This window comes from Culex quinquefasciatus, chromosome 2, assembly GCF_015732765.1.
Source record: "Culex quinquefasciatus strain JHB chromosome 2, VPISU_Cqui_1.0_pri_paternal, whole genome shotgun sequence".
Lineage (NCBI taxonomy): Eukaryota > Metazoa > Arthropoda > Insecta > Diptera > Culicidae > Culex > Culex quinquefasciatus.
Genome location: NC_051862.1, coordinates 198130897 through 198149777, shown reverse-complemented (window position 1 = coordinate 198149777; position 18881 = coordinate 198130897). Strand labels below are relative to the sequence as shown.

The 18881-nt window shown below is 38.8% G+C and overlaps 5 protein-coding genes across 7 annotated transcripts in view; 1 reads left to right on the top strand and 4 right to left on the bottom strand.

Annotated features, from left to right (window-relative positions):
* The window catches only part of LOC6042082 (fibrillin-1), an 86944-nt gene extending 84259 nt beyond the window's left edge, over positions 1–2685 (bottom strand). For 2 of the 3 annotated variants that reach the window (XM_038251638.1, XM_038251637.1), the window contains exon 1: positions 2254–2685. In XM_038251638.1, coding sequence (XP_038107566.1) covers positions 2254–2625 — 372 coding nt within the window. In that variant the 5' untranslated portion in view covers positions 2626–2685. The remainder of the gene's footprint in view (positions 1–2253) is intronic. The other variant, XM_038251639.1, reaches the window with a different exon arrangement.
* Positions 2686–3803: 1118 nt separating this feature from the next.
* On the bottom strand, positions 3804–6153 carry LOC6046643 (EGF domain-specific O-linked N-acetylglucosamine transferase). Its single transcript, XM_001863759.2, has 3 exons — positions 5349–6153; positions 4795–5293; positions 3804–4701 (listed from the first exon to the last, which is right to left on the bottom strand). Exons 1-3 carry the CDS (start codon positions 5849–5851, stop codon positions 4072–4074), a joined length of 1632 nt encoding a protein of 543 aa, XP_001863794.2. The 5' UTR covers positions 5852–6153; the 3' UTR covers positions 3804–4071.
* A 1387-nt stretch (positions 6154–7540) lies between these two features.
* LOC6046623 (apolipoprotein D) lies at positions 7541–8374 on the bottom strand (the record flags this gene model as incomplete). Its single annotated transcript, XM_001863760.2, has 4 exons — positions 7541–7760; positions 7816–7908; positions 7967–8046; positions 8106–8374. Coding segments are annotated over 4 exons (618 nt in total), but the record flags the coding sequence as incomplete, so codon positions are not given.
* A 54-nt stretch (positions 8375–8428) lies between these two features.
* On the bottom strand, positions 8429–18666 carry LOC119767396 (apolipoprotein D-like). Its single transcript, XM_038255900.1, has 6 exons — positions 18473–18666; positions 18248–18363; positions 9009–9257; positions 8867–8946; positions 8718–8810; positions 8429–8660 (listed from the first exon to the last, which is right to left on the bottom strand). The coding sequence occupies exons 2-6, from the start codon at positions 18259–18261 to the stop codon at positions 8482–8484; spliced, it is 615 nt and encodes a 204-aa protein (XP_038111828.1). The 5' UTR covers positions 18262–18363; positions 18473–18666; the 3' UTR covers positions 8429–8481.
* On the top strand, positions 9616–13146 carry LOC6042087 (zinc finger protein 652-B). Its single transcript, XM_001851188.2, has 4 exons — positions 9616–9762; positions 9821–10894; positions 12266–12481; positions 12543–13146. Exons 1-4 carry the CDS (start codon positions 9723–9725, stop codon positions 13010–13012), a joined length of 1800 nt encoding a protein of 599 aa, XP_001851240.2. The 5' UTR covers positions 9616–9722; the 3' UTR covers positions 13013–13146.
* Positions 18667–18881: the final 215 nt, after the last annotated feature.

Genomic DNA, 18881 nt, shown 5'->3' with positions numbered 1-18881 from the left:
TTCAAATTTTATTATAAGAACTATTGTAGTAAAAGTCAAATTACGCAGTAGTTAAGTTAAATATTTCGGCCCGATGTGTGCTTAATAATCCCAACTTAAGTAGTTTATTTTGCAAATAATTGTTAAAAATCACCTCAAAAACATAGACTAACTTTTAAACTAACATTGCGGTAAAATTTTACATAAGTACAGAATTACTTTATTTCCATTTTATGCCAGCAGTTTTTGTACTTTTTTTACAGTGCGCAGTTGCTTTGTTTTGGTTCCGTAACGAACAGTTGTTCTTTTGTGCTGGCGCCGAAATTGACAGCTTCGTTTTGTTCTGGTGCCGAAATTGACAGCTTGTGTTGGCTGCGGGCGAGCTGCCTGTTGTGAGATATAGATGTCGCCCCCCTGGTTTTAACTCATACAACTTTGACAGTTATGGTTTTTTTTGTTTGAACAGTGTTTCGAGAAAGCAATATTATTTATTTTAAAAAAAATCATAAATAAAAAAAAATGTAATATAAACAGATAAAAACCTCAAAAGCCACAAATTTTTCATACTGGCAAAAAAAACATTTTTTAATGATCGATAACAATACTTTCTACTTTTGGCGAACAGTAAATTGGTTCCACTTTGACAGTTCAAAATTGAGGCCGTTTTGCGAACCACTATTCAGCATCCAGATCAAAATTATTTGATCAGCATTTTTTTTCATTCGTGCACCACTTTTTCTGAATGCCTACAACTAGATCGAAGTCACCAAACCGATCAGAATATTCTATTAAAAAATACAGATTTCCGAGTTTATACGTACCATTTTTGTATGGACATCTTCCAAAATTGAATGAAGCCTTGTATGGGGGAACCAATGCCACAAAATGGCTTCTTTGGTCATAAGAAAGGCCCCCAAAAAGATTGAGCCAAATTTAAAAGTAGAAAAAATAATTGTTTTTAATAAAAAATACAAAACATGAATATCTCTAAAGAAGATGAAAATTAAGCAGAAATGTATTACATTCAATGGTTCCAACAATTTCTAAAATGAAGTGCACCGTCCTCTTCCTCTTGCGCTCGTATCGTCTCACTATTGGGACCAATGATTGGAAATTCTGTGCAACTTTCATCACTCAACTGTACGTTGACAATATGTAACCGCTTAAGATTTGCCAGTGTAACCGTTTTGTGCACACCTCCAGTCCCAATACAACAGTTGATTATTGAAAGCTCCTGTGGATAAATTAAATTTGATTGTTATTTCACCAAATTTCATTAAATATCAATTTTACCTTGAGGTTGCTCCACCCGGCAAGTTGCTCAAGACAATCCAAACTGCACCCGATGCTGTGAAAGCACAACGTCTCAATGTGAAGCGGCTTGCACGATGTACAGCAGTCATAAGGGTCCGTCTCAAAGTAGGTCAGCTTGGCCAGCACCAGTTTCTTGACATTATGACCGGAACGATCCAGAAAGGGAACCAGGTGCGTTTCGAATGCTTCGCGCAAGCTGAGCGTATCCTGATCTACGTTTAATTCGCGTAGATGGCTCTCGTTGGAGGTGAATAGCTGGCTCAAGTTTGCTGCAGATATTGAGAGGGAGTCCAGCATTGGGGCTTCTAATTGGATTTTTGCTGTGTTGTCTATAAAGGCGAAGTTTTCCAATGTCATGGATTTCAGCGCAGGACATACCCACGTGGTACTTTCATCTGCGACAGTGACTTTCTCGAGGTTCAAATGTTGCAGGTTGACGAGTGGTTTGATCAGATTGGTCAAATTTATCTTACAAGGCATGGATGTTGTGGAAGTCAGCTGTAGATGCTCTAGCATTCGACAATCAGCTATGACGGAGCACAGTTTTGACGATAAACGATCGGCCGAGTCTTCTGGAAAATTGATGTGTAAAACGAGTTTCGCGAGTTGGGGCATTCGTTGGAGCAGCTCTACATCTTCTGCGATCAGTGACGAGTCCAGATAAAGCGTTTTCAACTCAGGAAAGGCACCGTCAAATACATCCGATAGCTGTCTGGTATAAAATGTGCATTTCAACTCTTGCAAGCTCGAGCAGTCTAGGAATACCAGACCGGTGGTTGAGTCCAAACTATTTTTCAATGTGAGCTTCCTCAAGTTTGGTGCATCGATAATCACTGTTTTTTCACCAGTTTGGTACAAATACTCAGACCATCGCAATCGCTTCAAATTGGGCAATTGGAAGGTGAATCTCTCAGGTCCGCTGATCAAGTTCTGACAGATGCGATCGTCCATAAAAATTACCATTTCCTCAACAGTCTCCAACCACTCACGGTAAGCTACGTAAAGCCGGTTCAAGTGATCTGCCAGAATTCCGTAGATCACAACCGCACGAGGATGAAACTTTTCCCGGCAGACATCCAACAGCGAACACAACTCGTCCCAGCGATCATCCCTGTAGTAAATCCGTACGACACGGTAATTCCGAGTGACGTCAGCTAGCGCACACGGGCTTTGCCCTGCGAAGATCGGAACTTGCGATCGCTGCAAGATCAGCCGCTCCGCAGCGAGATTCCAGCGGCGGCACACGAGTGCGGCGTTGAGCAGGTCGTCCAACTTGAACAAGTTGTTGAAAATTTGCTCTAAAATTTCCACCGGGCACGTTTGCAAATCCATTTGTTGCACTGAGTGTCGCGAAATAGTCGACTGACTCGTTGTTGACTCGCAAGAGGTTGAGTAGTTTGAGAATGCAGAATAATGAATGGTTGTGGTTTAAATACTTAAAAATACAAATATATAAAATGAAAATAGTGTCCTGCACCAGTTCACGCAGTTAAGGGCGCTTCAATATAGAGAAAATATTTTAAATATTATTTAATCCATAATCCAATACCAAATGTTATTCTACTATCAAGTGTACACTGCAAAAAATCGACACTTTGGACGTAAGAACGGTGCAATTTTCACATTTTTGGACGTCAAAATAACATTTGCTCATTTTTTTATTACTTAATCGATGGAATCGGTTCTCAGATGACTAGTGAACATAAGTTTGACAAAAGTTTGGAAAACTATTTTTGCCTGTCGTTTTTATGTAAGACTGCTAGATTTTTGCCGTAAAATGTAGAAAAAAATGGACAGGCAAAAATACTTTTTCCAAGCTTTTGTCAAAGTTATGTTCACTGGTCATCTGAGAATTTTCGTTTTTCATTTTCGAAACAACTGTAGAAAATTGTTTTTTTTTTTTCAAAAACTCCCCGCTCGAAAACTGGGCTGTAGCCCAATTGAAAAGCAGACAAACGTAAAAAAAACAAAAACAAACCAATATAACCGAGGGGTCAGTGGATGCAACAATCAAGTGTAATAAATAAAACTGTTGTTTTTTTTTTGTTAATTTTCAAGTCATAATTTAAGGAAACTTGAAAAATTGGCTCTGCTCACAAATTCAGGTAATTTTTATTTTTATATTTTACGAAAAACATATAATGCATTGATGGTCCCCTCGGCATTTTCCGTTCAGCCCAGTTAACGAGCAGCATTCGGTAACTGGGCTACGTTTTCCCAGTTATCGAACAAGTACTGTCTAAAAATCAAAATAATCCAATTGTACGATGTTGTCCCGTCACGCTTTATTTTGATCTCACTTGACTCAAACTTTGTGTTTTTAAATGTTTGCTGGAGTGAATGTTATTGGAAATTTAATGTACTTTCCGAATTTGTATAAATATTGGTACCTTTTTCCACAAATTTTAAAGTTATCAGCAAACAACTAAAACATATGCGTACAAACGTTGTCCCGTCACGATTTAAATTTTGAAGGATTTCTTTTCAGCTCTGCAAAATTTTATCAGCTATTTAGGTACAAATGAGTATTTATTATTTAATATTTTATCTTGTAGATTAGATTCTTGCGTTGCAAATTAATACTTTTTTTCTTTCTATACGTTAGGTATCGCAGCGATATGTTTCGTTTAACAAAATTAATAGAGGAATGATATTTGCGTTTTCGTTGCAATAAGGCAGCATTGGTAAACTTTCATTACTACATGTATAGGAATCACTATCTGGTTTCGTTTCACTTTAAGCAAAATAAACATTAAGTACAAACTTACCCTCCCAACCTCACAGCTCCTCCTTCACCTCCTTCTGCTGCTGCTTCTCCTTCTTCCGGCGTGACCGTTCCACAAACTGCTCGTACTCGGCATGGTTCCACACGTGTTCCGCCGCCACGGCCACCAACCGCGCAAACTCCTTCTTATCAAAGGCGTAATTGGTAAACTTGGCATGTCTTCCCCCACCGTCCGGATGATGCCCTTCATCCTCCGGATACAGCAGCGTGTCATTCTCCCACGTCAGATACCGGACGCCCTTCAACCGGGCCAGATCCTTGTAGCAGTTTGTGTCTTCACAGTGGTACAGCTCAAACAGGGCCGCCCACTTGGGCAGGAAGAGCAGATGCGTTAGGCCGGCACCGTGCATCCCGATGAAAATGTCCGTGTTCCGGGTGATGCGGAGTTGCTCCCGGAAGTCCATCTTGTAGCTGTAGCTAACGCGATTCACCAGGTACCGTTCGTCTTCGGAGATTTCCTCGAGCAGGTCGTGCTCGTTGAGAACGCGCCGGAACTTGGTGTCCCGCGAGAGGAACGTGATGCGCAACTTGCGGTCGGTGTGGCTTTTCAGCGGGATTCGGAGGCGGTGCAGGACGTGTTCGGAGAAGGCCTGGAAGAGTCCGCTGTTTTCGCAGCCGGAGATCTTGCGGGAGAAGTTGGGATGAAGCAATCAATCACTTGCATTGACGATCTACCGATTTTCAGACAATATTCGAGGCTTTCCAGCAATACTTACGATCGGCGTGTTGTAGTACAGCCCGAAGATCATCCGTGGCAGCAGCGGCAGCACCAGATTCTTGAAGCAAACCACCTGGCCCGCGTAGGTCTTCAAGTCCGCAATCGGATGCCGGGTGAATACCTTGAACGCCTCGGCAAATGGCGAACTGTAAGTGTACGATTCCCACACCAACATCTCCACGTCCGTCGAGAACCCGTCCGGATCGGACAGATTCGCGTGCTGCGACATGTACAGGTTGATAAAGTCACAGAAGTGGTGGTACATGTTGATGGTGGCGTCGATCTTCATGATAAAGGCGGGCCGCTCGATCGTCACGTCGCAATGGCCACCCTCGGTTAAAGGTTGCGGGAGGGTTTCAAAGAAGCGCAGTTCCGGACCCCACGATTGGAGCGGGCTGATGTGTTCGAGTTCGTTTTCGAGGCGTTCGCGGTGTAGCTTGCAGTGGCCGCCGATTTGGCCCTGGGACAGGACGTCCATTTTGTAGCGGAGAGGTTCGCTGGAAAGAAGTTTAATGTTATATTTATTTTTTTCAATTCTTAAATTCATCTCACTTCCTCGTGGCCAAATCCGTAAAGTTCATCATAATGTTCCGTCCCCGGCAGAATCGCAAATACTTGGAACATTCCAGCGCCGAATCGTGCGGAAAGGTCGGCTCGCACATGATGCGCATTTCGCGGACCTGATCCCGGACGAACCCGAAATCACCTTGCGCGTAGAACGTTTCCAGCTGGGTCTCCTTGCTCTTTACGTAGCCCTTGTGGCTTCCGGGACATCGTGGCCGCGAGAACCGACTAGATTCCACGCAATTATCCTCATAACCCCAGCAGAGCTCCTTCCGAGAGCGAAAGGTTTCCGTTGAGATGGCATCTCGGTACTCGCAGCTTGGGTCTGCCTGGCATTTGGCCTCCAGCTTCGGGAACCGCCGGAAGTACAGCGGAAGATGTGATTTGGGCAGATCGATAAAGTGATAGGCACTTTCGAAGGCACGCGGATTATCACAGAGAATGGTGCCGAATGTGGCCAGAGCAACTAGAAACACCCTGGGCATAACCATTTTAGAACTCCTAAGCTTGAGGGCACCTACGCCATCCAAATTTGGAGTCAGAACTTGGTTCGATTGCACAACGAAATCCCACGCTAAACCGTTCAACTGAGTTACTGCCACGACCGCAACTATACTGCAACCCCAAACGACCGAATTAGTTATGAGCTCATCCTTCTAGTGAGGGGTCGGCAAACGATGAATAATTAAATTTTAATTTGCAATTATCACTGATTATCTTGGCACTTTAACTCCACCTCTCACAAGGGAGAAGCTGCTGGCGGTTTATTTACCTTCGGATCGGCGCGTGTTGTTCGCGATTTTGTTTATTTACAACCGGCGAAACGTCAAACAGGTTGCCTGCCCTGTCACTGAAGATGCCACACACGAAAAGGGAGTTTTCGTGCAGCTGTCCAGCTTTTCTTATGATTCGAGCAGTTGAAAATAAATTTTAAAAATGGAGCACTTCCATTCGAGCAGTTTTTGCTTTTTTCTACAATGTATTCCTTATGGGAGAACTGTCATTTCTACCACTCGAGTCCGGTCCTCCATTTATTTTAATTTTATACAGCATTTAACTCCATCGTGCCTCTAACGTTAGCATATCAGCACTTTGATGTTCAATTACACTACACTCCGTAAAAAGCGTTGTCATCTGAAGTCGTGTGATAAATAGCAACGGAGCACTTCCATTCGAGCAGTTTTTGCTTTTTTCTACAATGTATTTCATATGGAGCGAACTGTCAAAAACTGCTAGACGGCGGGTGCCCCACTAGGACGTGAATAGGAGCCCCGGTAGCAGCAGTAAAAGATTTCATTTTTAAAACAAAAAAAATATTTAGTGTTGCGAATTTAACAACTTTTTAATTCAAAAGTAAGTTACTTGTGTCATAACAGTATTTTTTTGTGCAAGCAAATTTCAATCATCAGTTTTACAAAATAAGTTGTTGAAATAAAAAGAAATGGAACTTGGCATTTTATGGAAAATTGAATTTTTATGTCAAATCCGAGGTCAAATATGCAATAACTTGGAGAGTTTTTTTTCATTTAGAATAATATTTTTCATTTTAAATTTTGTTTTTGTAACTTTGCAGGATTATTTTTAGAGTGTAAAAATGATCTAAAAAATGTAGAGCAGACTAGAGAGCAGATATTAAAAATAATTTTGATAATCAGCCATGATCGAAAACGAAAAACTTTTTCAAAACTTGTTTTCGTGAAATCGCGATAATTGTTACAAGCAAACCCTTTATGTTTGTAACATCATTGTTTGTAATTTTCTGCAATATAACTTTGTAGAAAAATGTTACGCTCTACAAAATAACTCAGCAATAAAAAAATATGATTCGAAAAGTATTACTCATAAAATGAAAGTCAAAAATAAAAAATGGCAGAGGTTTTTGGGCTATTTTTGTTTTTTTTTCTTTGAAAAAAAGTTTTTTTAAGCACAGATATCAGTAGGTCTGATAGCACTTAGAAATGCAGTTCAGGTCAAGGTTCAGGTTTATTTTTTTACAGGGGATGGAGTACCCGCATTCGAGCAGTTTTTGACAGTTCGCTCCATAAGAAATACATTGTAGAAAAAAGCAAAAACTGCTCGAATGCAAGTGCTCCATTGTGAACAAAAAGTAATATATGCAGTAAGTCAATAAATAATTTATTTTACTATGTTAAACAAATTTTTGGTAACTTCAACTCTTGATAACGTAACAGTATTCGACAGATACAAACAACCAAAAGATTGTTCACCCAATCAGCACCATGGGATATTTACTAACTTGCTTCCTCACGGGTTCACAGTGCTTTTGATCGGTCTTCTGGAGTAGCGAACGATTCAGCTGGGCGAGTTCCATAATTGTGTACGCCTTGTGCAAAATAGACTTTATCGGAAACCGTTCTCTCGTTAGGATCCATATGTTTTCTGAAATTTGGATATTTGTAAGAAGATTAAAAAATATATGATTTGCATTACTTACTCATGTTTAATAGACCCAACTCAGAGCACGTGTAGATTACAGCATATGTGTGGTAATCGGTTCCAAGGATCCAGTATGGTTTCTCATGATTAACTGCATTATAGTTCTAAATTAAAATCAATGTTTAAATGATTAAATTAAATTTACTCACATGCAAATGGAAATTTGACCTGATACTTTGAAATCTTTGTCCGTCTTGCTGAACCGAAGTACTTGCTTTCATTGCCAGTCCTGAAAAAAAGATAACATTTTGTAAAACTTTATCAAACTTGGGTAAACTCACAACTTACAGTGAATTAATCTGCTTATTCGTGATCGTAAACGTGGTATCCGCGTTCATCGAGTACTCCGAGGTGACACATTTTGCCGCCAGCTCAAACACATTTGGATATCGCTCCTGCTCGTACCAAAGACCAACAAATCGTTCGGGATGAAAATCGTGCTGCTTGGGCACATCTGGACATATTCCCAGCGAGGCGATTTGTGCCTCAATAGATAGCAAACTGCTCGCCAACAGTATGATGGGAACGGCGAGTTGACTGAAAGAAAGCAGTGGAGAGTTCGATTAGCTAAAATTTTTATTTCATCTGAGCCAAATGAAACAACGATGTTGTATTGTTATCACACTTCAAATATATTAATCTTTGTCTATCTATTAACAAATATCTAATGTCGCATAACTTTAACTGGCACTGAAACGTGAATAACTTTGCCATCGTCACAATTGCTCTGATCGGTCCGCGTCAAAAGAGCGCGATTAAGCTTAGCTCGGTCCATTGCGTAATACCCCTTCAGCATGATGTCCAGACTGGGGAATCGATCTCTCGTTAAGATCCATACTACCTCTGTAAAATATAGATTATTTGAAATATTTTTCATTCAGCAATTAAATTTACTCTTACTTGTGTGAACCAATCCCAAATTATTGCAAGAATAAACGACAGCGTAGTTACTGTAATCAGTGTCCAACACTTCATAAGGTGCTTCGATATTAACTAAAAAAAATGCTTGTAAAAATGCGAAATTATAAATTATCATCAGCTTTACTCACATGTCATTGGAAACTTCACAAGCAGTTTTGACGGACCGACCCTTCGTGCTGAACCAAAGATCTTTTGTTCATTGCCAGTGCTGCAAATTTAACCAAAGTTAAAATTAAATCATTATTACCAATTTCCTCGCCAACAACTCACATCGTGCTAATCTGGCGATTCACAACCGTTATGGTATTGTCCGCACTCAGGGAATATTCGGCCGTTACGCATTTGCCGCCCAGCTCAAAGATGAACGGATATTTTTCCTGCTCGTACCAAAGGCCCCCGTACCGTTGGGGATTAAAGTCGGCGACTTGTGGAACTTTGGGGCATGCTCCTAGCGCTACGATTTGGGCATTTGCTATTTGAGTAAAGGCCGCCAGTAACAGTGGCACGAGGGTGAGGTGTCTGTAAAAATTCAAAGGATATGTAAATTAGTTTTTTTTTGTTATTTTATCTTGATGCAGAAATTAAAGTTCTCCCAAAAGTAATATCATTTCGATAAAAACTGAAACTGCTTGACTGGAAGCAAAGAGTATTCTCTCTGCTGGAAGTGTTACATTAACAAGATTTGTTGAAAAAGCAAAAAAAAAAACTGCTTGAATGAATGTGTTCTATTCAAAAGAGTTTGCAAAATCCATAGAAAACCGACAAATTCATTTTTTCGCCAACTGCTCGAATTCACACTGCTGTCCATTTATTTCAAGCCGCGCTGTAAATTTCTCAAGCCGCGTTAAATGAGCTCAGTCGCCGGGCTTTCAGTTTGTTTTTATTTGCGTTTTTTGACAGTCGACTGCATTTTGTAAATAAACATTGCGTAGATAAGCTGCTGATAGTTGTGCCACTATTTTCCCAAAAGAATTTCCATGGAAAATGCCCAGAAAAAAGGATTTTCACGATAATATCGTTTCGAGTGAGTATTCTCGATTTCTTTTCCGATTTTTGTGTTGTTAAAAATGCCCTTCCATCAGAACCTCCCGAGAAACGCCCATTCAACGTGATCCCTTTCGAGTGCGCCGAGGTAAAATCCGAACCGGAAGACCACTCCGGCGATGCTCAACCGGAAATCTTCGTCGCTTGGTCCTCGCATAGGACCAGCAGTGTGGCCACTCAAACTTCGAAACGCCACACCGCGAACCGTGCCGTTCAGGCGGATTTGCTCCCGGTGGTGAAGGATTCCATTGTTTCGGGCACGACGGTGGACGAACCTCTGGGGCCGGATTTGACCAAAGGAGCGATCGAGAAGCAGTGCCGCATCTGCCTGCGACGACTTCCGGAGGCCAGTCTGGCGTACATTTTGTTCCCGCAAAAGACGCGCATTTTGACCACGCTGGGCGTGAAGGTCTATCTGGGGGACGCCTATCCGTTCATCTGCCGGAACTGTGCCGCACTGGTGGACTTGATGTACGACTTCCGGAGCGCGTGCGTTAAGGCACGAAACATGCTGGTTCATGAGCGGAAGTCGCTCGCGGGTGACGGATGGGATTGTGACGAGAACTTGGGGACGATTCTGCGGGTGAAATCGCTGGTCGAATCGCACCGAAGAGAGGTGGACGCCGCCTATGAGCTGTCCTCGCTTAGCAAGGGCACTTCTTGTGGGCAGGAGGAAGAGGAGGACGTTAAAATAAAACCCGAGGCGATCGAACTGGTGATGGTGGAACCAACGCCTATCGAATCGTCCTCCTCCGATGAAGACGACGATTCCAGCAATCATTCCTTAAAAATTGATAACGGTGGAGGTCACTCCGATTCCGGCTCCGAAAGTGACTCTCCGGTGGAAGGGGACAATCCAAGTCCACCTCCGAGCTCACCGCCGCCGAAAAAGAAGCGGATACGAATCGTGACGAAACCGTACAAAAAGAGGCAGAAGAAAAAGCTGAAGGAGGAATCGGAGGATGAGGATCAGTCCAGGGATGAAGGTGGGAAGGAGAGGAAGCGACGGAAAAATGCGGCCGACCCGAACAGGAAGCGAGGCGCGTTGTGTGATTTTTGTGGCGATTGGGTAGAGTATCACACGGTGGAGAGTCACAAGAATCAGCATTTAGGTGAGTAGTTGTAATTTGTTATGTGACTAAATGGGATATTTTGGGGTTTCAGACTAGGCCTAATAACTGATGGTTCCAGTTGAATCTATTGCCGTTGAAGTGTAAGCAGTGTATTGAAGAAAGAAGAATCGTGCTCTCAGTCTTCGTGGATCTGAAGCGGGCCTCCGAAAAAAAAAATGACCAGACGAAACTAATAGTCGTTTTCAAGAAAAACTTCACGCTCGGAGTACCGCAAGGAAGCGTGTTAGGCACACTATTGTTCATACTGTACTTATAAGACATATAACAGGACCTGAGAAGAGTACAAGTAAACCTGTTCGCCGATGATACAGTTTTGTTTGTGATTACTGACAACTTCGATGAGTGCTTTGACTCCATGAACGAAGAGCTAGTCGGGAGCACGGACTGGTTGAAATGTAAGAAGCTGCAGTTGAACACTGTGACACAAGGTGGTGTCGACAAAGTAGGACCAACGACTGCAGACGACGTGTACAGATGGATAGAGGAGTTAAGGAGCGGGTAGCGACGATACAATACCTCGGAATCATGCTGGATGAAAAATTGAACTTCAACGTACACATTGATAACAACATTCGGAAGGCAGCAAGAATGTTTGGAGTTTGGCAGAAACGAAAGTTTAACTGTAAAATTCGCTCATCGCTCCTCACTTCGACGATTGTTCATCGAAATTGTTTTTGGGAACACAACGACAAACTAAGAAGGATGCAGGTGCTAAAAAGTAAAATAATACGGCTTATAAGTGTGATCGACTGACGCCACGGCAGAGCATGCTCAAATGTTTGCAGTGTATGTCGGTGAAGCAACGAATCGAGTACAACACCCTCGTGTTCGTTTTTCGTATGAAAGAATGGATGGCGCCATAATACGTGACGGAAGCCATAGTATGCGTAAGGGATATTCATGAATATGATACTAAATGAGCTGACGATCTCAGAAGGCAAAACTGGAAAAAAGCATGCACGCAGAACTCGCTGTTTTACAAAGGATTTAAACTTTACAACCAGCTTCCAGAGGAAGCAAAAGACGTCAAGCACATCAACGATTTTATGCGTAGCTGCAAGGAGTTCGTACGACACTCTTAAAACACGAACGAAGAATTATCGAAAAATATCTGCTCGTAAATCTTCTTCCATACTACAAAAACTATGTACACTGAAGCCCCCCCAGAATGGTTTGTTATATCCCGAAAATCAAAAAGAAAGTTGATTATTTCTGAACATGCTATGACAAACAAATTGGGGCCTTCGAATCATAAATGTGTCTTGGGTTTGTCTAGGAACTTAGCTTTGTTTGCAAAACAATTTTCTTTAATGGAAAGTCTTCAATAATCTTGACACTCTCAACTTCCAGGCATCAAACCGTACATCTGCCAAACCGAGGGCTGCAAGCTGGCCTTCTCGTGCCGCAACCTGCTGGTGAAGCACATCAAGCGCCAGCACGGAGCCGCCGGACCCGAGTACCACGACTGTGACGTGTGCGGCCACCGGATAAAGGGCCCGAAGGCGGCCCTCAAAAAGCACCAGAAAACCCACACCGAGGAGAAGAACTTTATCTGCGCTGTATGTGGTGAGTTTGAGGTGTTTAGGGTTGAGTTTTTGAGAAGTTTAATTACTTTTTATCAAATCAGGAAAAGGCTTCACCACCCAGGGCTACCTCCGGCAGCACTCCATCATCCACACCGACCTGATGCCGTTCGAGTGCGGCGTGTGCCATCGAAAGTTCAACAACAAGTACAACATGCTGACCCACGAGAAGAAACACTTCCAGCGGGGCGAAATGGTGCCATCGGAAAGCTTCAACCCCGCGGAATCGAACGCAAACGGTCCCAGAGAAGGTGACCGAGAGGGGGCAGGACAACGACCGGAAGTGACGACGACGACGCTTACGGTGGAACCGGCCGCACCCACTCCGTTGCCACCGTTTGCCGACTATCATCACCAAATGCAGCAGCACCAGCAGCATCTTCATCACACCAGTCATCTTCACCAACAGCCGCACCACCACCATCCTCATATTCAGTTGCTGCAGCTTCATCCGCCCCATCCGCAGCAGCACCAGCAGTCCCATCATCAACCGTTACTGCACCAGCCGCAGTGAGAGAAGAGTGCAATTTTTATTTTTTATTATTTTTTTCGTACCTCAATTCCAATGAAGGAACTGAATTGAACTGAGCGAGATTCACAATCCAATTGTGTTAATAAAATTGTTATAGATTTGCCAAAACGACAAAATCTGCGCGTGTGAGTTTTACTTGTCTTTGTTGATGTACCCAAAAAAAAAAGTGTGTCTTCGGCACACGAGAGTGCATTGAGCGATTGGGCATATGTTATTTGTTGCGCAATAACATACATTTGATGAACCGAATGGACGGCCCGGTTATCAACAACATATGAGCGATCACGCGGTGGATTGATTTATTATTGTGCAACCGGTGTGATTGAGAGGTGAAAAGAAATCGCGATATCGCGGAGTTCGCATCAAGTGAAAATTGAACCAGGTGATAAAGCACTTGTTTTGCTAAATATAATGTTTTATTAGTGTCAGTTCTTCGTAATAAGCTAATTTTGAGCTAGTATTTTGCCTTTTTGCATGACTACAACTACCTTTTTTAATGAGTTATTCTCCGCGAATAACTGGAAATGGATTCCATCTGTATTTTTGCCTTCCTCACATTACTGAGGAAATGCTATAAAATCACTCGAAAAATGAACATTCATATTTGACCTCCTAGACCCACCTTCACGTATTGACCGTTTCGGTCTCATTCGATTTGTCTTGGGGTCCCATAAGTCCCTATTGATAATTATGAAGTTTAGTAAAGTAATTCAAAAGTTATGCCAAAATAACGATTTAGACTAAAGTCCGGAAGTTTGCAAAAAGTGTGGTTTTTATAAGAACTGTCTAATGAGTCCAAAACATTGAAGATCTGACAATCCTATCAAAAGTTACAAGCACTTAAGTGTTATTTATACACTTTTTTATATCTCAATTCAGGATTTCGATTTAGGTTTTAAAATACGGCATATTATGAAATTTTTAATATTTCATCCAAAAAACTCTAATACATTGAAAATTCATACCAAAATTCGCTTCGTATCAAACCAATGTTGCAAATAATAATAATTTGAGTATTTTCGCAAAAATACGGTATTTTGGGAAAATTTGAGTATTTACCAAAAATACTCGCTTCGTGTTGCAAATTATTAAAATATCAGTATTTTAGAAAAATACAGTATTTTGTGAAAATTTCAGAATTTAGTAAATTTGAGTATACTTTTATAAAAATACGGAATTTCATTAAAATTGTAGTATTTTATTCAAAACACACTAAAACATTGAAAATACATGCAACATTTAAAATCTCTTGATAACCATGAAAAATATTGAGTATTTTTGGTATTTAGTGGAAATTTTAGTATTTACCAAAAACAAATTCTAGTAAAAGTGAAAAAGGGGCCAAATTTCGCTTCGTTTGAAACCCATGTTGCAAGTTATTAAAATTTGAGTATTTTCGAAAATAATACAGTATTTTGTAAAAATGTTAGTATTTAGTAAATTTGAGTACTTTTTAAAAATACGGTATTTCATGAAAATTTAGACCGGCCCTTGGCTTAATGGCTACGGCTCCCGCCTCATAAGCGGAAGGTTCCGGGTTTGATTCCCGACCGGTCTCCTTGAAATTATTCGACTATAATTAAACTTTGTTGAATATGAACAATAAACGCATGGAATCAGGTGGGATTCGAACTCACACCTTTGGATTGGTAGTCAGATGATCTAGCCACTCGGCTACCGAGGGGTTGACACCCCTTGAGTGAATTGATCCGTAGTGGTGAAATAATGTCACAAGGTCATTTACTATATAATACAACAATCTCTTCCCCAATGATTCCCCTACACATACTACACACCATATTCTATAAATAACTCGAAGTGGTTGGTACGGTATGTCCTCATTTCTTCTTCTTCCCCTGATGATTCCATGAAATGTGGGTTCCGTTCATAGAATCTGTCTCTTGCGGTTAATGCAACGCAGTAGGCCGGGCCGCTTTAGTGAGTGTAATACATTTCGGGGGTTCTCGAAAGTACTGCAATCATTAATAATGACAAGAAAGAACTTGAGGCGTAATCTAACCATAAGTTCTTCCCGGATGCTTTCTTCGGACTGGCTGCGCTTGTGTTCAATTAGATTAGATTAGATTAGATACGGTATTTCATGAAAATTTTAGTATTTTATATAAAAAAAATATTTTGTGAAAATTCTAGCATTTACCAAAAACAAATTCTAATAAAAGTGAAAAGGGGCCAAATCTTGTTGCAAATTATTTAAATTTGAGTTTTTTCGAAAAAAAATACAGTATTTTGTGAAAATTGTAGTATAGAGTAAATTTTAGTACTTTTAAAAAAATACGGAATTTCATGAAAATTTAAGTATTTTATTCAAAAAAACTCTAAAACATTGAAAATGCAAGCAAAATTTTAAATCGTTTGATACCCATGTAAAAAAAATTAGTATTTTCGAAAAATACGGTATTTTGTGAAAATTTGAGTATTAACCAAAAAATATGCTATTTATGAAAATTTTAGTTATTTAAAAATACGGTATTTTGAAAAAAAATATAGTATTTTATAAATAAAAATAATAAAAAAATGTAAAAAGGCATAAAAATTTCAAATCGTTTTATACCCATATTGCAAATTATGAATTTTTAAGTGTTATAATAAAACGATATTTTGTAAAAAAAAATCAGGTTTTCATTCAAAAAACTCTAAAACAGTGAAACTGCATGCAAAAATTCATAATCGTTTGATGCTCATTATGAAATTATAAAAATATGGGTATTTAAAAAAATACGGTATTTTGTGAAAATTTTAGTATTTACCGAAAACAAATTCTAATAAAAGTGAAAATGGAGCCAAATTTCGCTTCGCTATTTTCGAAAAAATACAGTGTTTTGTGAAAATTTCAGAATTTAGTAAATTTGAGTACTTTTAAAAAAATACGGTATTTCATGAAAATTTTAGTAATTTATTCAAAAAACTCTAAAACATTGAAAATACATGCAACATTTAAAATCGTTTGATACCCATGTATAGAAAATGAGAATTTTCGGAAAAAATACGGTGTTTTGTGAAAATTTGAGTATATACGAACAAAAATTCTAATAAAAGTGAAAAGGGAGCGAGATGTCGCTTTATTTGAAACCCATGCAGCATTTTATGAAAATTTGAGTTATTTAAAAATACGGTATTTAGAAAAAATAGTATTTTATTAAAAAAACTCAAAAGATGTGAAAATGCATGAAAATTTCAAATGGTTTGATACCCATACAGCAAATTATGAAAATTTAAGTATAATAAAAAAATGAAATTTTGTAAAAATTTCAGTTTTTCATTAAAAAAAACTCGAAAACAGTGAAAATGCATGCAAAATTTCATAATCGTTTTTTTTTTGTTTTATTATAGAGACTTTACACCATTGTGCATTCATCTCTTCAAGGTGGATAGTGAAAGAGGAAAGATTACATAGTTTAAAATCACTTGTCTGACTATATTTCAATAATTTTTTTTTTTTCTAACGATTTCTGTCTATGTTTCAAATATTTAGCGGAATATTTAGAGAGTGAATTATCAACTCTCGTTTGATGCTCATTATGAAATTATGAAAATATGGGTATTTAAAAAACGGTATTTTCTGATTTTAAAAAAGTATTTATGCTTTGAAACTAAGAGACCATCCAAAAACCACGTGGACACTTTTGGAATTCTCAACCCCCCCCCCCCTCGTATTTTGGTATGCATGGAACGTGGTCATCTTTTTTTTTTATTTTTGTTATTAAAAAACTTTTGATTTATTGATACTTTGATCCCCATTTTACTGCACAAATAATTTGATAAAAAAATAATTGAAACAATTTAAACCGTTTCTATGTTAGTGAAACCAGAAAATTTTGTAAAAATTTCATCAAACATTTTTCGCAAAAAATTATAAAACGTTCAAACTTCAAATTCCATTTTGAAAGTCATAATGACCCTTTTTATGAACTGACCAAAAAATATATTTTTTTCAGAAAACTTCAAAATATCGATGAAATTTAAAGTACAATCAGCTGATATTAATTAAAAATGCATTCATCTGCGTTTTTAATCATTTTCAGCATTTTAGGAATTTTGGTGAATTTTCGATGATCTGTAATTGTTTTTTTTCACTAAAATGTTATTTTCGTCGAATCTTAAATTTTTTGAAAAAAAAATTCTAAAACATCTAATTTTCTATTTTTTTTTTTTTCATTGAAAAGTTGAAATTCTAGCTCTCAACGATCTCAACGACGAGTGATGAAAAAATCACAGAGTTCAATGCATTATTTTTAGCAATTCCAATTTTTTTTAAATAACCTATTTTGAAAATTTGCCCCGCAACCTCATTTGAGCTTCAAATTTGGCCCGGATTCAAAAAACTTTGAGCACCCCTGATTTAGAAAATGTCAAAACAATTACATATCTATTCAAATTAATTTACTTCAAAGGATAATTTTACTAGGCTTGTTGATAATTTATACAGCTCATTAGAATGTTAGTCGTTGATTGAAAATCCTCATAATGATTTTTGCAGAAAAATTAGAAAATCTTTTATAATTTAATTCATTTAATATATGAAAACTTATTCACGTGAAGCTATGACGCAAAATGATTTCATTTTCCACAAAGCCCCTACAAAGTTAAAGGCAAATCAGAAGATTATAAAACAACAAATATTAAAAAAAACATAAAAAGAAAAATCATAATATTTTAAAACATTTTTTCTCAGGGTAAGATATATAATAAGACTGAATTGAACATTTAATGGCTCTCGGAAAATATTTCAAGTAAATCCATTAAAGAAGAGTTAGGTCAACTCATTTAATTATCTTGAGAGTAATTAAGAGAAAACTGATGTACTTAAGCGTCAGAATGCTATTTTTTGCCAATTTTCAATAACGTTTAGGTATAAATATTTTTAAATTGATTTTGAGGTTTTTTGAGTTGATCACTTTTATTATTACCATAATTTTTTGGCCAATCCTAAGAGTCCCATTTTTGCCTGTGTTTGTCACTTTAGAACTTTCACTGGATTTTAATAAAATTTTTACTAGATAGTTTGGAGGTTTTTCACAGTTTTCGCAGTAAAGGTGAAAAAAAGAGTAACTATATTTGCAAACTATTCAAGTATAGAATCTGCAAGCAACTAGACATATTTCGCCAAAATAAATCTACGAATAGCATTGAACGCCGTTTTACACCTTTACTAAGGTCATCATTGTATCACATTTTGTTGTTGAGTGTTGAACTTACCTAGCAATCGCCATCCTCAACAACTTTGTACTTTAACTGATTTTGCAGCAACTCACTCGCAGCAATAACTTCAAAGACTCCAATTATTCAATTATTTTTTCCTCAGCGATCAGAATCTGCAATTTAGAGTTGATTTTTCATTAGTATCGTCCAACACCATCGACAAAATATCACAAAAACACAAACACAAAACAAAATCTAAGCTCAATTTAACTCAATACTGACTTTTCGCGTGCAGAAGAAGCCGATCTTGCCTGTCGAAGCACTCGCCAAAGAATGAAGTCCAGCGTGTCGTCTCTGGAGATGAAAATGCTGCCACCACCGTGATATGCAAACGAATTATAACGAATAACAGAAGGAAAAAAAAAGCAGCTCCTCTCCACTTGTCTCTTGTTAGGCGAAGCCGGCGCGGGTTAATTCACTCACATCACCTTAACGGTCGCACGTGTGGCGTTGAGCGTAATACGCGGTAGCAATTATGGGTAACCACACCTCACCTGCTTTTGCAGTGTTTTTGAACAGTGAAAAATTTGCGGTAAAAATTTCAACTGAAAAATTTGGCACACATTTTGGTGAAAAAGTTTGTTGAAACATTTATAATTATAACTAACAAAAAGTCCGATTTATTTTTCAC